This window comes from Erpetoichthys calabaricus, chromosome 6 (genome assembly GCF_900747795.2).
Source record: "Erpetoichthys calabaricus chromosome 6, fErpCal1.3, whole genome shotgun sequence".
In the NCBI taxonomy this organism is placed as follows: Eukaryota; Metazoa; Chordata; class Cladistia; order Polypteriformes; family Polypteridae; genus Erpetoichthys; species Erpetoichthys calabaricus.
The window spans coordinates 165,513,144-165,534,579 of record NC_041399.2 but is presented as its reverse complement, the minus strand read 5'-3'; the positions used below and the strand labels follow the sequence as shown (position 1 = coordinate 165,534,579).

At 41.2% G+C, this 21,436-nt stretch overlaps 1 protein-coding gene across 1 annotated transcript in view; it reads left to right on the top strand.

The window, feature by feature from the left end:
* Positions 1–15,860, top strand: part of adarb2 (adenosine deaminase RNA specific B2 (inactive)) — an 833,327-nt gene extending 817,467 nt beyond the window's left edge. The window contains exons 9-10 of the mRNA XM_051929335.1: positions 9,943–10,124; positions 15,159–15,860. Of these exons, the coding sequence (XP_051785295.1) occupies positions 9,943–10,124; positions 15,159–15,335 (359 nt within the window). The 3' untranslated portion in view covers positions 15,336–15,860. The remainder of the gene's footprint in view (positions 1–9,942; positions 10,125–15,158) is intronic.
* The last annotated feature ends 5,576 nt before the right edge of the window (positions 15,861–21,436 follow it).

Genomic DNA, 21,436 nt, shown 5'->3' with positions numbered 1-21,436 from the left:
CTCCGCATTTGGCTGCATTTATCTTTCCCTAAGCTCTTGATCATTCTTCTGTCCCTGCTGTTGAGAAGTCCCCATATCATGATGCTGCCACCACTATACTTTCACCTGCATTATTATCATTCTTTAATATTATTTATTGTATCAGTATGCTGCTGCTGAAGAATGTGAATTTCCCATTGGGATTAATAAAGTTATCTATCTATCTATCTATCTATCTATCTATCTATCTATCTATCTATCTATCTATCTATCTATCTATCTATCTATCTATCTATCTATCTATCTATCTATCTATCTATCTATCTATCTATCTATCTATACTTCACATTGGGATAGTGTTAGGGAGGTGATGAACAGTGCCTGGTCAGACAGATATGGTGCTTGGAGTTTTGCACAACAAGAACAAATTTTGTTTCATCGGGGTTAGGGGTTAGGGTTAGGGTTTTACCTCATCAGACCGAAAAATCTCAATGGAGGCTGTGAGCGAGGAGTCTGAGTTTCTGGGCTTGCGAGTGTTCTGGATAAAAACCAAGAGCCAGGCCTTTAATGACCTCTTGGGCACAGCCATCAGCATTGTGTCTGCCAGCAGAGAGAGTGTCGGCCTTGTCGAGAGTTTTACTTACCTTGGCAGTGACATTCATGTCTCTGGTGACTCTTCTTTTGAAATCAGTAGATGGATTAGGAGAGCATGGGGGGTCATGGGGTCACAGGAAAGGATTGTGTAGCGCTTCCGATATCTATGCAAAAGGGATGAAAGTCCAAGTTTTTAGAGTCCTGGTGATTCCTGTCTTGTGGTTGACCTGAGACAAAGACTGGACTCCTTTGGTACTGTGTCTCTTCAGAGAATCCTTGGGTACCGCTGGTTTGACTTTGTGTCGAATGAGCGGTTGTTCATGGAGTCCCAAATGAGGCACATTACCTGCATTGTGAGGGAGCGTCAGTTATGGCACTACGGCCATGTGGCACAATTCCGCAAGGGTGATCCTGCTCACAGGATTCTCATTGTTGACCCGAGTGACTGGACTAGGCCAAGGGGACCCCCACGTAACATCTGGCTGTGGCAGCTAGAGGGTGGGACTGGATCACATGTCTGCCTGGGGTGTTGCCAACCAGGATCCCAAGCTGGTTCATCATGTGGTGGGTGCGGCAACATGCTGTACCAGTGTATGCTCCCCAACCTGACCTGATCTCATGCTCCCAGAGTCCTTTAAATGCTATTTGAAAAACACCAAGTGGGCTGTCACTTTCCTTTTACTCAAGAGTGGCCTTTGTCAAACCACTCTACCATTAACGTCTGTCATTCTTATAAGAATTTGGACCATTCGGTATTTTGTAGTAGCCCCAATGGCAGCAGTCAAGGTTGTTCCAAACTTTTTCAGTTTCACAATTATTGAGGCACTGTGCTCCTGGGAATACTCAAAGCTCCAGAAATGGTTTTATCTCCTTTCTCTGATTTATGCCTCTCCACAGTTTTATTAAGAAAGTCTACAGAGTGTTCCTTGGACTTTATGACTTGGTTTTTGTTTTTAGTCCTGATCCACAGTGTGAATTGTGGGATTTATATATATACCGGTTTGTCTTCTGTAAATTGTTCAGTCAATTCAGCTTGTCACAAGTGGACTCCAATCGACATCAAGACACATCTCAAGGAGAATTAAAGCAACCAGGATTCACTTGACCACAATTTGGAGTACCACAACAAAGGGTCTGAATACTTGCATAAATGAGAGATTTCAGTTTTGATTTTTAATAAATTTTCAAACCTTTCTGAAAACGTGTTTGTCATTATGGGTTATTGAGTATAGACTGATGGGCAAAAATGTCAAATTTATCCATTTAAAATTAAATCTACAACACAATAAAGTATACAGAAAGAATACAGTCTGAATTCATTGAATCTCCATGATGGCCTCCAGTGAAATTTAATTTTTTTATATTAAATATAGTAGCAAGTCTGTAAGCACTATTATTTACAGACACATCCCATTCAGTCTAATGGAACCTGAGAGGATCAGCCAGGAATAATGGGATGAACTGCCCAAATCCAGGTGTGCAAAATTTGTAGAGTTTCACCCAAGTCGAATCAAATTTCTGCCAAAGGGGCTTCTACGAAGTACCAAATTACAGGTCACTGTGCTCCTGGGAACACTCAAAGCTCTAGAAATGGTTTTATCTCCTCTCTCTGATTTAATCCTCTCCACAGTTTTATTGTGAAGGTCTACAGAGAGTTCTTTGGACTTTATGACTTGGTTTTTGTTTTTAGTCCTGACGTGCAGTGTGAATTGTGGGACTTATATACTGTATACACCGGTTTGTCTTCTGTGAATTGTCCAGTCAATTCAGCTTGTCACAAGTGGACTCCAATCAACTTCAAGACACATCTCAAGGAGAATTAAAGCAAACAGAATTCACTTGACCACAATTTGGAGTGCCACAACAAAGGGTCTGAATACTTACATAAATGAGAGATTTCAGTTTCCACTTTGTCATTATGGGTTATGGGGGCGGCACGGTGGCGCAGTGGGTAGCGCTGCTGCCTCACAGTTAGGAGTCCCGGGTTCACTTCCCAGGTCCTCCCTGCGTGGAGTTTGCATGTTCTCCCCGTGTCTGCGTGGGTTTCCTCCAGGTACTCTGGTTTCCTCCCACAGTCCAAAGACATGCAGGTTAGGTGGATTGGCGATTCTAAATTGTGCTTGGTGTGTGTGTGTGTGCCCTGCAGTGGGCTGGCGCCCTGCCCAGGGTTTGTTTCCTGCTTTGCACCCTGTGTTGGCTGGGATTGGCTCCAGCAGACCCCCGTGACCCTGTAGTTAGGATATAGCGGGTTGGATTATGGGTTAGGGCGGCACGGTGGCGCAGTGGTAGCGCTGCTGCCTCACAGTTAGGAGACCTGGGTTCGCTTCCCGGGTCCACCCTGCGTGGAGTTTGCATGGTGTCTGCGTGGGTTTCCTCCGGGCGCTCCGGTTTCCTCCCACAGTCCAAAGACATGCAGGTTAGGTGGATTGGTGATTCTAAATTGGCCCTAGTGTGTGCTTGGTGTGTGGGTGTGTTTGTGTGTGTCCTGCGGTGGGTTGGCACCCTGCCCAGGATTGGTTCCCTGCCTTGTGCCCTGTGTTGGCTGGGATTGGCTCCAGCAGACCCCCGTGACCCTGTGTTCGGATTCAGCGAGTTGGAAAATGGATGGATTATGGGTTATTGATTTTTAATAAATTTGCAAACCTTTCTGCAAACATGTTTTCACCTTGTCATTATAGCTTTATAGAGTGTAGAGTGATGGGCAAAAACATCAAATTTATCCATTTAATATTAAATCTACAGCACAATTGAGTGTACAGAAAGTGAAGGAGTCTGAATGCTTTCTGAATTCACTGTATGACGCAGAGTCATATTATTACACTATAGACTGTGCTATGTTGTTTATGCTGGCAAGCTATTTAATAGGAAAACTGCTGCCCATTAAATTATCAAAAAAAGAAACATAATCAATGTGATGGGGAAAGGGAGATCTGCATATCATTTTTTGCAAAGGGAACTCATTTGAGAGCGACTGCCCTTTAATCAGCAGCAGGCGCACCGTGTAACTAGCAGGCAGTGCAGAGGAATGTCCCTGACCCTGAAGAAATTCACACTCTAATGAAAAATATTAATAGACCATTTCTGAAAGATGAGATGGGGATTCCTTACACAAGCCCACCCCCTCCCTCATGCCTGCAGCACCCCCCACACACACACACACTTCCCCAGAATTGACTTGATTAGAAGAATTATTTCCAGCCGCACTTAGGCATTCAAATTCAAACCACAAATACAACTTGTCTAATGAATTGCTTCTGATAGGCATGTTAATGCGTCTAATACAGGGCTGCTTTTCAATTAGCAAGCCTGGGGACTCTAAATTGCAGACACATTCTTTACACAACACTTTGGAAATACATAGTGCACATTGTTCTTGTTTAAATTTGTGCAGATTATGTTTCACTAATCCCAGCAGGCTTTTCGTCTGTACTTACACATTCATATTAGTTCTCCCCCAGAAAAATAGATCGATAGGATACCCACAGGTTTTGAGGCATAAGAAGGCTGAAGCTTGAAAGCTTTCTTTAATGATGACAAGCCTTCTAAAACGAGCAAGTAATAACATCCTTAGTAACCCATTTCAGCAAGGCACTTTGTGATATAAATCGATGGGAAAGACAAAATATGAGGATTGATTGTGTGCATTTATCTTCAGTGGGATGGAAGGCGTTTGTTAGATTCTTCAACTGTACACACATCCTGTCAGAACATTCAGTATTGTGGATGTCAGCTCCACCGTCCACTGTTCCAGTCATGTGCTAACTGGCGCACCAGGGTAATGCCATCATATCTGCTTAGAGTGAACCAGCTACCATGTAATTATCCACCATGATATTGTCTTCAAAGCTTTTTCAGAACTGGACATTCTAGGACAGGATTTGACATTCCGCTTTTTGGTTACCATTCTTCCAAATTTCTGTCTTGTCAGACTGCAATACTTGGGGTCACAACATCTTAAGAACTGAATAAGCAGATTTGGGAAATATTAGAATATATTTGGCTTGCACTTTTGTACAAGGAAATTTACAAGATGTGGATATGATGCAAGAGTTCCATAGAAAAAAATGAAAGGTTATTTCCATTCTGAAAGCGAAAGAAGGTGAAAGTCGAAACAGTTCTGCTTGTGATGTCCTGTGTGCCCGCAGTCTCGGCACTTCCCATTTCCCAAGGCATTGTTAGTGACAACCGAAGATGGATCAGTGCGAGGGAACAAATGAGCAAGAGACTTGCATGTCGAAAAAATAACAGTTTATTTATAACATGGAGAATATAAAGTGCATTAAGAAGGTGCAAACACTGTCCCAAAATGATAAATATTTTAATAAACAATCCATTAAATCAAAATCAGGTGTTTAAATTCCAGCACGTAAACCAATAAATAGGATAAAATCTATAAGTAAAGGGAAGATCTTAACATTTTCTCAGTCCTCGTCAGAACCATAGGCATTCCATGGACAGAGACCACCACATTCCCCTCGATACGCCACCCTAGGCAGTACCCATAAATCCGGAGCTGCTCCCTCCGTCAGTCACCGCCATTCCCAGGGTGCATTGCCCTCCATCTAAGATTCCATCTCTTCTTCAGGTCTCTTCCTCACAACAGTTTGCATCTCAGCTCATTAGCCGCTAAGAGCACTGTCACCTGTTGGAGCTCCTCCAGCCCTGCTCTCCATAAATAATCAGCAGTCAGGATGCAGTTCCGCTTGTCCTCCTCCGTTTACCTTTCCCACAGGCAGCGATCGCTTTCTTTCCCAGTTCTGTCTTTCCATTCTTTCTGTTTTTGTTCTTCTTTATTTCCTAACCCCACTCCCTTTTATTCTAAAATAACATTCAGCTGGTGCCTCCTGATTGCCACACTGCTATTGGCCGACAATCATTAGTTAACGCCTGTGACTTGTCTGTGCCCCTACACCCACCTGAGCAACACAGGTTGTGCAGCAACCATTAAAATAAATAAAAGGAATTAGGAATTAAAAACAATCCGTACCAGCTACCTTGTTTCATGACACCGCTGTAAAACATTTATCAGGAACGTCAACACTCCTGATGAACGCTATATAGCGTTTGTGTTTCTTACCTGCTTTCCTATGTATTTTCCTATTTTTTCCTGTGCAGTTATTCGCTGACACAGCCCTTCACTAACTCCAATAGTTTCTGTATACATTTTTTTAATCAGTTGGAGCACAGATAGTTTAAGCATCCTGCTCGGTGTTACACGGTGAGTCAGAGTTGAGGATTGAATAAGTAGTCATCTGCTTTAAAGTCCATTACATTCCACACTATACTAGACTAACTAGAAGGATTTTGAGTCAAGCTACTGTAAATGGACAGACAGAAACAGAAAGAGAAGTCACTGATAAAAAGCTGGGGTGCCAAGACAGCCACTGCATATATTTGGAGGCAGCGAGATTCAAAAAACACGTTCAATATTGTGGAGTCATCTCTACGGACATGAGTTTAAGACAGAACTGTTCCAAGATGGTGGAGTTTCCGGTTTTGGTCCTTTCTGACAGGAAGAGGCAGGTCCAGGTTGACAGAAACCAGAAGTGACATCAGAGGTGTCTTAAGACATCAATCATTTGGTCTGCAGGAGGACAAAGACAGAGAGGCATTAGGATGCAGCGCCAACCCCTGGAGTGGCAGTATAATTGCAGTCACTAGGGCCCTATAGATGTCTCCTAATTGTACGTGCATGATGCCAGCTACATTTCTGAACAAATCCAAATCATATTATGTGATATCATCTAGAGTTGAATTCTGATCTGTACTTGTAATATTTATATTGCACTATTATATTGTATTGAGGATTACTTGTGTTCTGTTCGGTGTATTATATTGTATTGACCCCCTTCTCTTTGACACCCACTACATACTCAACCTACCTGGAAAGGGGTCTCTCTTTGAACTGCCTTTCCCAAGGTTTCTTCCATTTTTTTTACCTACAAGGGGTTTTTTGAGAGTTTTTCTTTGTCTTCTTAGAGAGTCAAGGCTGGGGGTCTGTCAAAAGGCGGGGCCTGTTAAAGCCCATTGCGGCACTTCTTGTGTTAATTTGTGCTATACAAAAATAAACTGTGTTGTATTTTGAGCCTAGCATTTTTGTAAGCTGTGATACATTGTCTCTTTGAGCCAATCAAGTGGCAGGAAACTGTTGTTACTAAAAACCCGGTACCTTCTTCCTCACTGGCAACTCCTCTGCTTATCCCATATGGGCCTTGCAACAGAGGAGTTGCCCTACTGACAGGCACAGCTGAACTTCCAGAGATCCCAATCCCTGCCGTCCCACGGCTACGGCCTAAGATCTAGGCTTGGGACTCCAATGGCCATGGAGCTCATGTTGGAGCTCTCCTCCCAAGCCTCCTTGATCCCCGCTGCCATTCCTGGTCTTTTTGGTGAGTCGCTCCTTTCAATGCACATCACTCTGGCTCCCCAAGTTGCTCAGCCAGAGCGATCACTCTTCCAGCCCCCCCCAAGCATCAGCCTCTCGTGCCACTCAAGGGGCTGTCCTTCTCAGCTGCCTGCCTTCTCTCCCTCGGGCCTGCTCCCTTCAGCTCGCTCGCACTGGCTCCTTCCACCTCCTACCTTCTTCTCTCTCTCTAATTAACATCCATCTTTTCTTTTTCTTGATTCTTCTCTCTTGCACTAAAATGGGGACATGGCATAGCTGGGCAATCAGCAGATCCCAGCATCAATTAGGGTCGCGGACGATTCTACACTCGTGCACTAAGTACAGGCTCGCATCATGCACGGGAACCGCTTGCCTTGCTACCCACACGAAGATGTGAATGTAGCGATTATTTATTAAAACCACCAAACAGCCGTGGACCTCACTTTAGCAAAGGTTCCCTCCGACCAAGTAACGCATGAATGGCCTTGTGCAATGACAGTTTCAGGTCATATATTCAAGAAAGACTCATGTAGTCCTGGGTGAGGATTATTGAGGGTGTTAGAAATAAACTTGATCCATTAGGCTTGAACGTTAAGACTGAGGTAAAGAATTTAGGGGTAATTATTGACTCTGACCTAAATTTTTTAAATACTAGGACAGCATGTTTTCACTTAAGAAATATAGCAAAAATTAGACCCCTTTAACTTTGTAAGATGCTGAAAAATTAGTTCACGCTTTTGTTTTCAGTCGGCTAGATTACTGTAACGCACTCCTCTCAGGACCACCAGAAAAAGACATCAATCGATTGCAACGAGTGCAGAATGCAGCTGCCAGAATCTTAACTAGGAAAAGAAAATCTGACTACATCTCTCCAGTTTTGATGTCACTACATTGGTTACCTGTGCCATTTAGAATTGACTTTGAAATACTGCTTATGGTTTATGAAGCCTTAAATAATCTCAGTCCATTCTATATCTCAGAATGCCTTTCACCATGCACTCCAAATCATAACCTTAGATCTTCAAATGAGTGCCTGCTTATAATTCCAAGAGCTAAACTTAAAAGAAGTGGTGAGGTGGCCTTCTGCTGTTATGCACCTAAAATATGGAATAGCTTACCGATAGAAATTCGCCAGGCTAATACGGTGAAGCACTTTAAAAAACTGCTAAAAACCCATTATTTTAACATGGCTTTCTCATAGCTTCATTTTAGTGTAACCCTGATATTCTGTATATGCATTTAATTATCATTTTTAGCATATCTCCGCAATATGCACAAACACCTATATTCTCTGCTGTTCTTTTTCCGGTTTTCTGTGGTGGCGATCTGTGCCACTACCACCTGATCATTGATGGATCGAAGGCTAGATGTCCACATGACCGTCATTGTCTAATTCTTCCATGTAAAGCCTGAAAACCATGAGGACTGATTGAGATCATTTATATTAGGTTGAATGCCTAGAGGGGGCTGGGCGGTCTCATGGCCTCGGAACCCCTGCAGATTTTGTTTTTTTTTTCTCCATCCCTCCAGACCTTACTTTATTCTTTGTTAATTAGTATTGCCTAATTTTTATATTTTTTCTGTTTTCTTTCTTCATCTTGTAAAACACTTTGAACTACATCATTTGTATGAAAATATGCTATACAGTGATCCCTCGCTATATCGCGCTTCGCCTTTCGCGGCTTCACTCCATCGCGGATTTTATATGTAAGCATATTTAAATATATATCGCGGATTTTTCGCTGCTTCGCGGGTTTCTGCGGACAATGGGTCTTTTAATTTCTGGTACATGCTTCCTCAGTTGGTTTGCCCAGTTGATTTCATACAAGGGACGCTATTGGCAGATGGCTGAGAAGCTAGATTGCTTACTTTTCTCTCTCTCTCTCTCTCTCTCTTGCGCTGACGTAGGGGGGTGTGAGCAGGGGGGCTGTTCGCACACCTAGACGATAGGGACGTTTCTACCTTCTGTGTGCAGCTGCTTCCTGAAGGACATGCTGCACGGTGCTTCGCATACTTAAAAGCTCAAAGGGCACGTATTGATTTTTGACTTTGTTTTTCTCTGGCTCTCTCTCTCTATTTCTCTGCTCCTGACGGAGGGGGTGTGAGCTGCCGCCTTCAACAGCTTTGTGCCGTGGTGCTTCGCATACTTAAAAGCAAACAGCCCTATTGATTTGTTTGCTTTCCTCTCTGTTTCCTTTGAAGAGGAAAATATGTTTACATTCTTTTAATTGTGAGACGGAACTGTCATCTCTGTCTTGTCATGGAGCACAGTTTAAACTTTTGAAAAAGAGACAAATGTTTGTTTGCAGTGTTTGAATAACGTTCCTGTCTCTCTACAACCTCCTGTGTTTCTGCGCAAATCTGTGACCCAAGCATGACAATATAAAAATAACCATATAAACATATGGGTTCTACTTCGCGGATTTTCTTATTTCGCGGGTGGCTCTGGAACGCAACCCCCGCGATGGAGGAGGGATTACTGTATAAATAAATGTTGTTGTTGTTGTAGTCCTGGGTAGCCTTATGACCTGACCCAGTATCTAATGGTGCATGTGCTCATTATCTTGTACTTTCCTGGATTCACACACAGTCAAATGTTTATGATTGATTAAGAACCGTGAAACAACCTTTCACAAACATCTTGGGGAATCCAGACTGTCAAAGAACTCATAAATTCCTTTAAGACCATGACTGGACTGGTAATGAAGAGTTGGTGCCTTGAGTTGTGAGGCAGACATTCTAACCACCACATGCCAAAAATTAGATATTCATCCATCCATCCACCTATCTATTAATCCACTCAATCCAGCTCAAGGTCAATTCTGTCCTAGCAGCATTAGGCAGAACACAGGAATGAATTCCAAGATGAGGCAATGAAGAATACAAATTGAAATTGTACCCTTGTGTTCCCCTTTAAGTCCCATATGATATGATTTGTTAATTTTTATAATTTATGTTTTTTCCATTTGTATGTGTATTCCCAGGGCTCAGCAACACTGAAAGCCGCCCTCCTGGAAAGTCTCGCTGCTTCAGCCTCAACTGGACCATCGGAGACAATGAATTAGAAGTTATCAGCACCACAACAGGGAAAAAAAAAGACTCGGGAGGTCCTTCCCGCCTCTGCAAGCACAGTCTCTTCTCTCGCTGGGCTAAACTTTACCAGAAGGTAAGGTTGAAAACACACTTCACTCTGTAACACATATTCACTTTCTCAGTAATAGTTGTTTGTCTAAGCATCCATTCACATTTCTTCTCTGCCTGTTAGTGGAGGATGATGGAATTGAAGTCCAGATAAGAAATAACATTACTTCTCAAAACTGCTAAATCCAATCCAAAGGCAGAAATCAGCCCCAGGCAGGGCATCAATTCCTAGCAAAGCTTCCTCCACCACTCATCCTCACTCACACTAACAGAATCACCAGTTAATATAACGTGCATATTTTTGGAGATGTCGGAAAATTTTTAGAGTACGCAGCAGAAAACCCACACAGATACCACAAAAATAAGCAAACTGACAGCCAATTGGATATGAGATTCAAATCTAGTGCACTGTATCTATGAGGCAGCAACAATAATCAATGCATTAGAAATTCAGTTTTGCAAAAACAAGAAAACACAAAATAGGAGATGTGAAGGAGCTGGGGTCTCTGCGTGAAATCCCTGTTTATTTCTGTACTGGCAAAGCAAATGTGTCCTTTACTTTTTTAGTTGAAATAGTGTTTGTTTGAACACCAGTGTCAGCTTTTCAAACTGACCTTGACTGGCATAAAGTTCAAATCCTAGGCTGATTTCAACGTCAGCAGCATTAGAAAATGTAATGTAGGTAGATTTGAGCTAGGTGCACCTTTATTTTGTGCAGGTCGTTGTTCTCAGGGATAGACAAGCAGATAAGCTGCCATATAAATCGACCCCTCATAAGCTTATGAAATACACAAATGACAAGTCAAGTCAAGTTGGAGAGCATGCACTGGTACAGTGTGTTGCCGCACCCACTAAACGATAAAACAGCTCGGGATCCCAGTTGGCAACCCCCCAGGCAGACATTGCAGTCCAGTCCCACCCTCCAGAAATGACCCTCTATCGGCCTCTGCCAGGTGTAACGTGGGTGACCCCTTGGCCTGGTCCAGCCACTCGAGTCCCCAACAATGAGGATCTTACGAGCTGGATCACCCCAGGGGAATCGCACCACATGGCCAAAGTGCCGTAACTGACGCTCCCTCACAATGCAGGTAATGTGCCTCATTCGGGACTCCATGAGCAACAGCTCATTTGACACAAAGTCAAACCAACGGTACCCAAGGATTTTCCGGAGAGACACAGCACCAAAGGAGTCCAGCCTTTGTCTCAGGTCACTGGATGGCATCCATGTATCGCAACCATACAGCAAGACAGGAAGCACCAGGACTCTAAAGACTTTGACCTGCGTCCTTTTGCATTGATATCGGGAGCGCCACACGTGCCTTTCCAGTGACCTCATGACCCCCCATGCTCTCCTAATCCGTCTACTGACTTCATAGGAAGAGTCACCAGACACTCTCTCTGCAAACAGACACACTGCTGATGGCTGTGCCCAAGAGGTCATTAAAGGCCTGGATCTTGGTTTTTATCCTGGACATTCACAAGCCCAGACACTCTGACTCCTCACTCAGTCTCTCAAGCGCCCCGATCAGAGCCTCCATTGACTCCGCGAATGACAAAAAAAGAATCATAAAAAAACACAAATGACACTCTCTAATTATTATCTATGTAATGTCAAGTCACAGAAGAGTTCATATTTATAAAATTTTGAGCCTCACAAAATTATAATAAATACAATTAAAAACTATGGCACTAAATGAACAGATGATTTTTTATTGTGTTTGCTTCTGTCACGTGAGCTCTGAAGTTAGTTTTGTTATTTGGAGCACAGATCTGCCATTGCTAAGAGAATGACCAAAGTAAGGCAAAAGATGTTTCATATTACTAGGTGACGTTTATTCAGAGTACAGCTAACCCCATAACTTTCTCATACGGACATAGTCTATCTATCTTTAAGGCAAGTAACACAGTCCTAACCTTACTTATCTGGATTAACAAAATCTTAATGTACGTTTTATGTTAAAGTCCTCTCCCTGTGAGTTCTGTTTTCTTCTTAGATTGCTTGGTAATTTAACTTGTCCCATAATAAAAGTTCATGCATTCAGGTTTTGATTGGGTTCTTACCTTACCCCCACAACTGTGATGTTTGTTTCTAGCTTGGATTATTTAAGGTTATGTACACATTACTATGTTTGTTTTTTTTTTAAATGGAATTTTTAAATGGAAATTATGTTCATCCACACTGACTTTTTCATATTGTTTATGGAAGTAACTCCTTCCACACTAAAATGACTGAAACGTATATAACATAGATGTTTGCGTACACCAGGCATGCCCGCATCCACAAAAAAAATACTTGAAGGGATAGTTATGTCCCCAGCTATAGAATTTATTGCAACACTGCAGCCTGTAAATTTTTGGCATGTATGTAGCATCCAAAATGCAATTTAGCTGCATACTGTACAGGTAAGCAGCATATCAAGTGCCATAGGAAGTAACTCCTCTGTGTTCACTATGTTGGAATGTGATTTTCTTCCATGAAGGGCGACCACTTAAGGAATGAGATGTTATCATGAGCAGAATCTAATCAGGGATTCTACTGCATAATAAGCATTAACAAATTAGAGTTCAATTAGAGTCTGCGTTTTCAAGAGTCATTGTTTTCACATATCCACACCACAACACTTCGGCTGCAATTTCAGAAGCATAAAGCTCTGTTGAGCATATCCATTTTCACTTGTTTAAAACCCTAGGGTAGTTTGGGCAAAAGGCGAAAATGGACACTAATGTCTGCATTTTGTAACAGAAACATAGTATTTTTTTAGTTTTAAAATTTTAATAAAATATCCACAGTGCAATTGAGTAGGGACACTTACTCCTGTATGTCCTCCAATCCCTGTGTTTTGTCATGTAGCCACGTAACATGGTGAAAGAGTTGCAGGCAACAAAATGCACACAAAGGCCTGACCGATACTTTCACTGGCCTGCATACAAACAGACCTCACTGTAGGAAGCCAGACCCCAAACTCAAGAGGCAGGCTTTCAGGCCTGCACTTGCCCAAGATGGGGCACTAACTTTAAAAGTGCAAAAATTATTTTTAAATGTCACAAAAATGCAAAAACAGCCATCAAGGGAGAGGAAGCTGTATACCCTGTGTAAAGGACAAGGCTAATGAAGAATCTTTATGGATGAAGAATTTATCCCCAAAAAACACAAAAGAGGACAGACATGGAAAAGGGCAACATAAAGACAAAAGGATGTGCTTAGAAAGGCAAACCAAAGCAAAAAAATCCAAATCCACATTGTGATAGCGTACTGTAATGTAATAGCTAGTAGTAAATAAACTTCAGTTAACCAGAAAATCCCATTAAATACTGACAGAAAGGTCTTTACTCCCCAAACTCCAATGAGACTATTGGGACCATCTCTTCAACCTCATTGTAAAGTGGAGATGTTACTTTGGCCCCGCCTCTTAGAGGAGTTCCACCCACAAGACACAAGGAATAGAATCACAAAATTTAAATACGCGATACTAAAATATATAGCTGTCTTATTTGAAAAGGTTCTGTCTCAAAATGAGCAAAGAATTAGAAAAATGTAGAAGCATGCTGTTATGTTACCTCCAGGGTTTGTTTCCCATCTTATGTTAATTTTTCATGTTATTGTTACTTTTGAATTATTATTTTTATGTGTTTTCTGTTTATATGTAATTTTTGTTAATATTGTTATGTTTATTTGAGGTCCTCTTTTGATCGATTAGGTTTCCCAACCTTTTTTCTGTGGTGGCACACTTTCTGTAACCAAAAAACAGCTGAAGGCACGGCACTAGACTACTAACCACAAAAACATGTCCTCGACTGCCCAAAGGGGCGATACTATCAGAGAAGCTGGTAAAAAAAAGCAGCTCATCGATCAGCATTCGCAGACACTGCACATAGTGAGCACTTTGCTGGCATCTCCCAGCTGCTTCGTTCCTTGTCTGCCCTTTTCTACCTCAGAGGCAACTTGCATGCATACTATCCACCAATCCCGTGAGACATATCAGATATATTAAAAATTATAAAGCGTTTTGAAAACATAGATGACAACGATTGTCCCAAAGCCAGGATACGCAAGCACAAACGGAAGTTAAGGTACACACATTTGAAAATATTCTTTTAGGACTTTATTTTTCACAAGGTGAAATTTGCCTTTTTAATGGAAGCTCAAAAAAATAAGTGAATAAATATATAAATGCAGTATTATAACAAAGCCCTTGAGAACTTCAAATTTAGCTGGACTGTGAAGTGGAGACCAAACACCCACTTGAGACCAAACGGATGCCCTTTATTCCGCCATGTCAATACATTTAGCAAAAGGAGGAAAGTTTTGATGAAATGGAAGGCAATGAAGAAATTAGGCAGAGATTAATTACCTTTGCTGTTCCTTGATTCTGTAGAAGGACTGTGCTTAGTAAACAGATGTTTTATTTAACAAATTATGGTCCCTTAATCATTCCATATTTACTCTTTAAATTTCAAAGCTGTTAATATGCTCATATCGTTGGAACAAATGTGCTGTTCTGACTGAGGATACTTCATCCACTGAATGAAGGAGCAAATTTAATTAAACATATGGTGCCGAGCTGTGTCTTTGACATTCATTTTTTTAATTAAATCCTCCATTGTGGAAGAAGAGGGGTCTTGATGTTAGGCAATGTTAGTAAATGTTGTTGTGTTATGAGTTTCTTAATAGCAAACAATTATAGTAATTTCAAAACGAGTGACATAAAGCAGCAATGGTCGTAATAGCACGTATTCATCATATATAGAGCATGTCAGCACTCCCATCAAATTAAAAGCTTTACGAAGTTAGGCATTGGTTGGACTGGTCTTTACAGCTTCCATTTGCCCTGCCCTTGTGTGCAGAAGCCGAGATCTCCAGGAGGCCTATGTCTGCTGCTTTTTCTTCTTGTGTCAATATCGAGCTCTACTCCCCTCTGCTAAAACAAAGAAATTTCACAAAAGCAAAGAGAATGTTAAATTGCTTGTGAAATTTAAATGGGAAGATTACACAGCTGTTGAAGTTTCCCGTTTGTGCCGGCTCATTCGTTTTGTTTTCCTCTTTTTTTTTTTTATGCAGCTGAGCATGCAAGTGCCAAACAGGGGAGAAACACCACTGATGTACTGTGAAGCAAAGCTGGCAGCTCAGACATACCAAACTGTCAAACAGCAATTCTTCCGATCACTGCAGGATGCCGGTCTGGGCACATGGATGAAGAAACCACCTGAACAGGAGCAATTCCACCTGCCTGTGTAGGAAAGTGCAGACTGCAAGATAAAGGAGCGTGTCTCTTCTCGAAAACACGTAGACATTCAGAAAACACAGCCCACTGGTGTCCACGTGTTGACCACTCACTCTTTGGAGGGACTGAGGAACCTGGCATGTTGGATCCTGAATCAGTTTTTGAGTGGTTGTTTAAAAAAATAAGAAGATTTTTGCCAAAATTACAATACAGGGAAGTGTTCTTCACCATACATTTAACACAGTTGGAGAGGTGACCATCTCCAAAATGGAAGAAGCATCATTCAGTCCACATTTTAGAATTAGAATGAAATAGCAGTGAATAATGTTTAAAATCAGAAATATACTGTTAAACAACAAACCCTAGACTGGGGGTCGCTTTATTAGGTACACCAAGCTTAAAGTGACCAGCTATTCCTTTGCAAATCCTCACCAGGGTATGGCCTCTATTAACGTAGGTGATGCAGTCTCACCATAGAGATGTGGGGCTTGAAAGTGTCCTCTTCACAAAGCTCCTTCTAGATCAATCCACATTTGTGAGTCAAGGTATTTTGACACGAGTACAGGATGGTTACCTTGTGGCATGGGTCAAACATCTGGAAAGGTTTAAAGGGAACAGAAGCACATAAGAAATTTGGCAAACGAGATGAAACCATTCAGTCCAAGTTTGTTTGTTTTGTTAATAGCAAAGCTGTCCCGATATCTCATCCAGACACTTCTTAAAGGTTCTGCTTCAACTACATGTCTGGGTAGCTTGTTCCAGATTCTCAGAACTCATTGCCTAATGAAGTGCTTTCTGACTTCAGTCTTAAATGCACTTCTTTTAATTTCCACTGATGTCCTCAAGTATGGCCGTTAGGGTGAAATAATTCTGCTGGATCTACTTTAACAATCTTTTTGAGATTTTTGAAAACCCCACAAAGTGTCCTAAACTAAACAAGTTTAACTGTGTGAGTCAGTCAGAGTAAGACACGTCCTGGGATGCACCTGGTTGGTGTCCTCTGCACCGCTTCATGTACTGTTATGTCTTTTTTGTAGCACGATGACTCGAATTGCATACATAATGCTTAAATTCAGATGCTTGGTGTTGGAATCTAAAGGCCAGGGTCTAAGGTAGAGCTGGGCCCTTGAATGTTTTCTAATCTGCAAACACCATGACAAGTCCCAGCCATTCTTGCAGTAAATCTGACCACATGCCTGGGCACTGTTTGCTTGATGAGGCAATTTCTGGATACATTGAATTTTGTAGCTGGGCGTCTTGCTCAATTCTTCAGCAATTACAAAAACACCAGAATGAATCAGGTTTCATTGTTGCTTCTTGGTTAATCCTAATAGGGAAAACATCTTGTTTCTCCCTGAAACATAAACTGATTTGACCAAACTAACATGTCACTGCAAGCCAGAGGTACCTGATTTGTGTTAGTTGCTGAATTGACCCGTGTTTGTTCTTACCCTGCGATGAACTGGTGCCCTGTTGCTCCTGCCATGCACCCAATGATTGCTGGGATAGGCTCCAGCTGCCCTGCGATCCTGCCCTGGATAAGCAAGCCAAGATGATGGATGGATTGTCACAGCTCAGGTCATTCATCTCCTTTACATCTGATTCGAAAACCAGTGAAATCCTCCTCCGAATATCCAAATGCACCCGTCCGGTCTTGACTGGTTTTGATGGTCCTTCTCAAACCCCCCTGCCACCATTTTCTCAGTATGTTATGAGTTTCTGGTGATCGATAAAGACACCAAAATAACAGCATTACAGTTCTATTGTTTTTAAATGTAGTGTTCATATTCAAAACGATATTTTGAATTTGTCAGCCCACATTTGTCCCATTTGACCACTCATTCTTGGTCACATGAGAATGAAAGGTCCCAAGCCCACATGTTTTATGTTGTATCAAGTTGGGTCCTGCAGGATTCCAGTCCTGATGTGCCCTCTATGATTGAAGAAGATTAGATCTACAACAATGTCCAATCTGTGGGTCTGCAGTTTAGACTTAATGTAGCCTCGGGTCACAAACAGCGGCAGTGCATTTTGTCTGGATTGGCCCAGTGTGAATAAAACGGATTAAAAGTAATCAAGTGATTAATCTGAATAGTTACAAAATTATAGTAAGATGCTCCTGCCCATTGCAACTGAAGTTGAAAATGCTCAACAAATTAATGATAATATTGGAATTGCTACTGGAGATCAAATACATGAGTATATTTTAGAGTCCATATACTGCTGAACTCTAAGAAACATCAAAGAAGAACCTGGTAACTATCTGGAAGGATAACTTTTAGCTGTTTCCTCTTCTTGTGAAGACATTGTTGGACACATTTGATTAAGTTAGACAAGTTCATTTTGTTTCTGTGCTATACAACTAGCTATTTTAAAGCTTTGCATTAAGTAAAGTCAAATTTCCAGTATTAGTAAAATAACTGAGGAAAAGCAAAGCAAACATTTTTCAAGACAGTGTGCTCCCCTGACTTCACGATCATCGACTCTGTAGGCAGCACTGCCACCTAGTGTCCAAGCAGGTCAAATCACAGAAGAGCTCTTTCTTATCTCATTGCCTTTTCATTTGAATTGTTACCCATGCGTGCATAATACACACACTAGAAATGCAGTGTACACAACCTTCCATTAATGAGTTACCCTATTAGTTATACTTGAGTAGAAATTGATGCACGCATAAAATATATTACAAGGTTTATTCCATAGAGCAAAATGTATACAAGTTGAATCTGAACTAACAAAGAGCACGTCTCTGAATTTTAAGGAATGAGTGGTCGCCTCTTAATATTTACATTTGCAAGTCCTGAACTGTTATTTTTTATTTTTGTTATTAATAGAAAATTTCAGGTCATCAGATGTGCAATGTTGTCCTTAAGCCTCGATGGTGCGTATTTTGGAAATCATCTCCATTGGTTTTACTCTTCCAAAATAAAAAAGAAACAATCACCATGTTCATATTCCAATGGCAGCAAAAACTGGGATATACAATGTTTCATTTAAACAAAAAGAAAACTGTATAAAGTGTACAAAAATGTTCTGTGTGTTCTTTTATAAAGGGCATATAGTATTTAGAACAAAGAAGTTGAATATCAGAGGAGGCTGCTTCTGAGACACAATTTTAGTATCTGTATAATAGCTGTGAATGAAAAAAAATAGGATTTGCGGGTATATGATAGAATTTTCTAATTAAATTGTATGATATGGTATGTAATTTAGATCAGCCGCTGAAGATATGTTTTGATTTTTCCTTCCAAGACATATTATTTCTACTTCTGTACATGATTTTCTGTTTTTTTTAAGGAGATACTTTGACATTTTAGGATATATAATAAAGAGAAGCGATAGGGAACCCTAACATCCAAATGTAATTTAAAAACCATGTTCTCCCTCTCTCTATATATATATACACAGACATATGCACACACTTACACAAATCTATACAGTATATATTTTTTATAGATCTGATAGTTTTACCCACTTCTCTTTTTTATTGTGTATTATCACTTTCACAGCAGCAGTCCTTTTATCTTTTGCAGCTCATTTTGAGGAAAGCTTGCACAAGTGAAGTAAAGCAGAGATAAATGAAAAAAGGCATGATAACTGAATGGCAATACTGTATTAATGGATGTATATTTGTAAGATTTGTACAAAAATAAATAAATGAATACAATTAAAAATAATTAAAACCAATGTGAATTTACCCATCTGAGTCTGGTAATTTCTGTACAGTGTGTATCGCTCTCCCATTAACGATGCTGTTACAGTGAATAAAAGCTTTGTCACATTAGTATTTTTACCTTTTGTTACCTAAACATTTACTGTCTAATTGATGTTGTTGGGTTATTTGTGACAGACAGAGTCCAAAGAGAAGTTGGGGTGTCAACCCGGCAACCCCATCTATTAACGAAAACAACAAAAAAACGGCTAAACAGGCGCTGGTGGCACAAAGTCTGGTGAACATCTAAAGGAACTAGACCCTCTGATGGCTCTGTGCTCAAGGTCTGTCTGAGGAGCTTTGTCCTGTAGTAGGCTTGGGTCAAGACTGAACTGCCTCCTTCCATGAACAGCTGCCTTTATATGGTTCACACCTCAAGGGCAGGACATCTTGGAGTGATGAGAACAGAATTATCTGCCCTCATCGGGCACCTTGTCAGAGCAGCAAAAGGATGAGACAAGACTGATAGTAACAGCACCCCCTGTCATCCCGGAGTGGTATCGAATATCTGATCTTAGCAGTGTGGACAACAGAATCATTTGTCCTCATGGGGCACCTTCTCAGAGTGAAGGAAGGTCAACAAAAACAGTATATCTTGGGTTGCTAATTTTGGCTTCCCCACTTACTAATAAAATCCAAAACAAAAAAAATGCTCAATTGAATAACAAAGGTAAGTGCCATGTAGGCAAGTGGTATCTAAATGTTTCGGGTCCTCGGAATTGGATCTCCTTTCATTAGGTCGTCTCTGCAATGAATGACATCTCCTTCCAGGTGGTCATCCCTTTGAAACTCTTGACAACCCATCACTCGGTGTCTCTTCTGTGCTCTTGAGACCCTGCTGGGAGACACAGCAGACCGTCTTGCAACATCACTGTGGATGTGCCATCTTGGAGGAGCTGTGTAACCTGAATTGGCTACAGGTACCTCCTCATGCTACCAGTAGTGACAAGGACACTAGCAAAAGACAAAACTATAGAAGAATCGGTCAGGAAGGATAAGGAGAGAGCAATTGTTTGTGACCACCACCTGAAAAACCATTCATATTTTGGGGTTCTTGCTGTTGCCTCTCCAGTGTACCTGCTGTCACTTTCATTTGCCCCAAAGCAGGTGAAGATGATTCACAGTCGCTTATGCTTCCTAACTGAACAGATCGATATCCCTGAAATTTAAGTGACTTGGTGTTAGACTGTGATGACTAAGTGTTCTCTTAATTTTTTGAAGTAGTGTACTGTATATATATTATTTTTCTTTTTTTCCTTATATGACCACACTTTAAGTGGGTGTCACATCAAGTTGGACCGCTATATTTAATAATATAAAATGGGCAGTACAAAACACAATCCAAAAATGTGCAAGGAAGAGACATGTTTAAGAAGCAGAAGGCTGTCCACTTTATTAAAGATTATACAAGCTAACCATTCCGAGTTACAAATTTCTTGATTCTAGTGATGATGAACAAAAAGGGACCTGCAAAATATCCTAATATTGAATAGTGTGTCTGAAGTAACATATTGTCAAAAAAAATAAACATTTGTTTACCTTCAACTTGTGGTAATCCACCCACCAGGCATTACCACTGTAAAGGAAAGAGAGTCCTAAGAGTAGGGTAAAGTCGACTTTTGCGGAATAAAAGTTAAAGCACTTACCTGTTTAAATCGTTGAAGTGCGGGGTGCGCTTTCGCGATCATTTTAACTTTGTCTTTGGCAGGTTCACACAGCGGGATGGCGGTGATGGGTCGGCCCTGCTGAAGGACGCTGTGTGTACCCCGTCATAAAGGCAAGTGTCTCTTTAGCCCTGCCATTAGCAAATGAAAAGGTGTGAAGTGTTTTGTCTAGTGTATTATTAGTGTGTGAAGGGGATCCCCAAGAAAAAATAACTTACTACAGTAATCCCTCCTCCATCGCCACCCGCGAAATAAGAAAATCCGCGAAGTAGAAACCATATGTTTATATAGTTATTTTTATATTGTCATGCTTGAGTCACAGATTTGCGCAGAAACACAGGAGGTTGTAGAGAGACAGGAACGTTATACAAACACTGCAAACAAACATTTGTCTCTTTTTCAAAAGTTTAAACTGTGCTCCATGACAAGACGGAGATGACAGTTCCTTCTCACAATTAAAAGAATGCAAACATATCTTCCTCTTCAAAGGAGTGCGCGTCAGGAGCAGAGCATGTCAGAGAGATAGAGAAAAGCAAACAAATCAATAGGGCTGCTTTTAAGTATGCGAAGCACCACGGCACAAAGCTGTTGAAGGCGGCAGCTCACACCCCCTCCGTCAGGAGCAGACAAAAAGAGAGAGAGAGACAGAGTTTGTTTTTCAATCAAAAATCAATACGTACCCTTCGAGCTTTTAAGTATGCGAAGCACCGTGCTGCATGTCATTTCAGGAAGCAGCTGC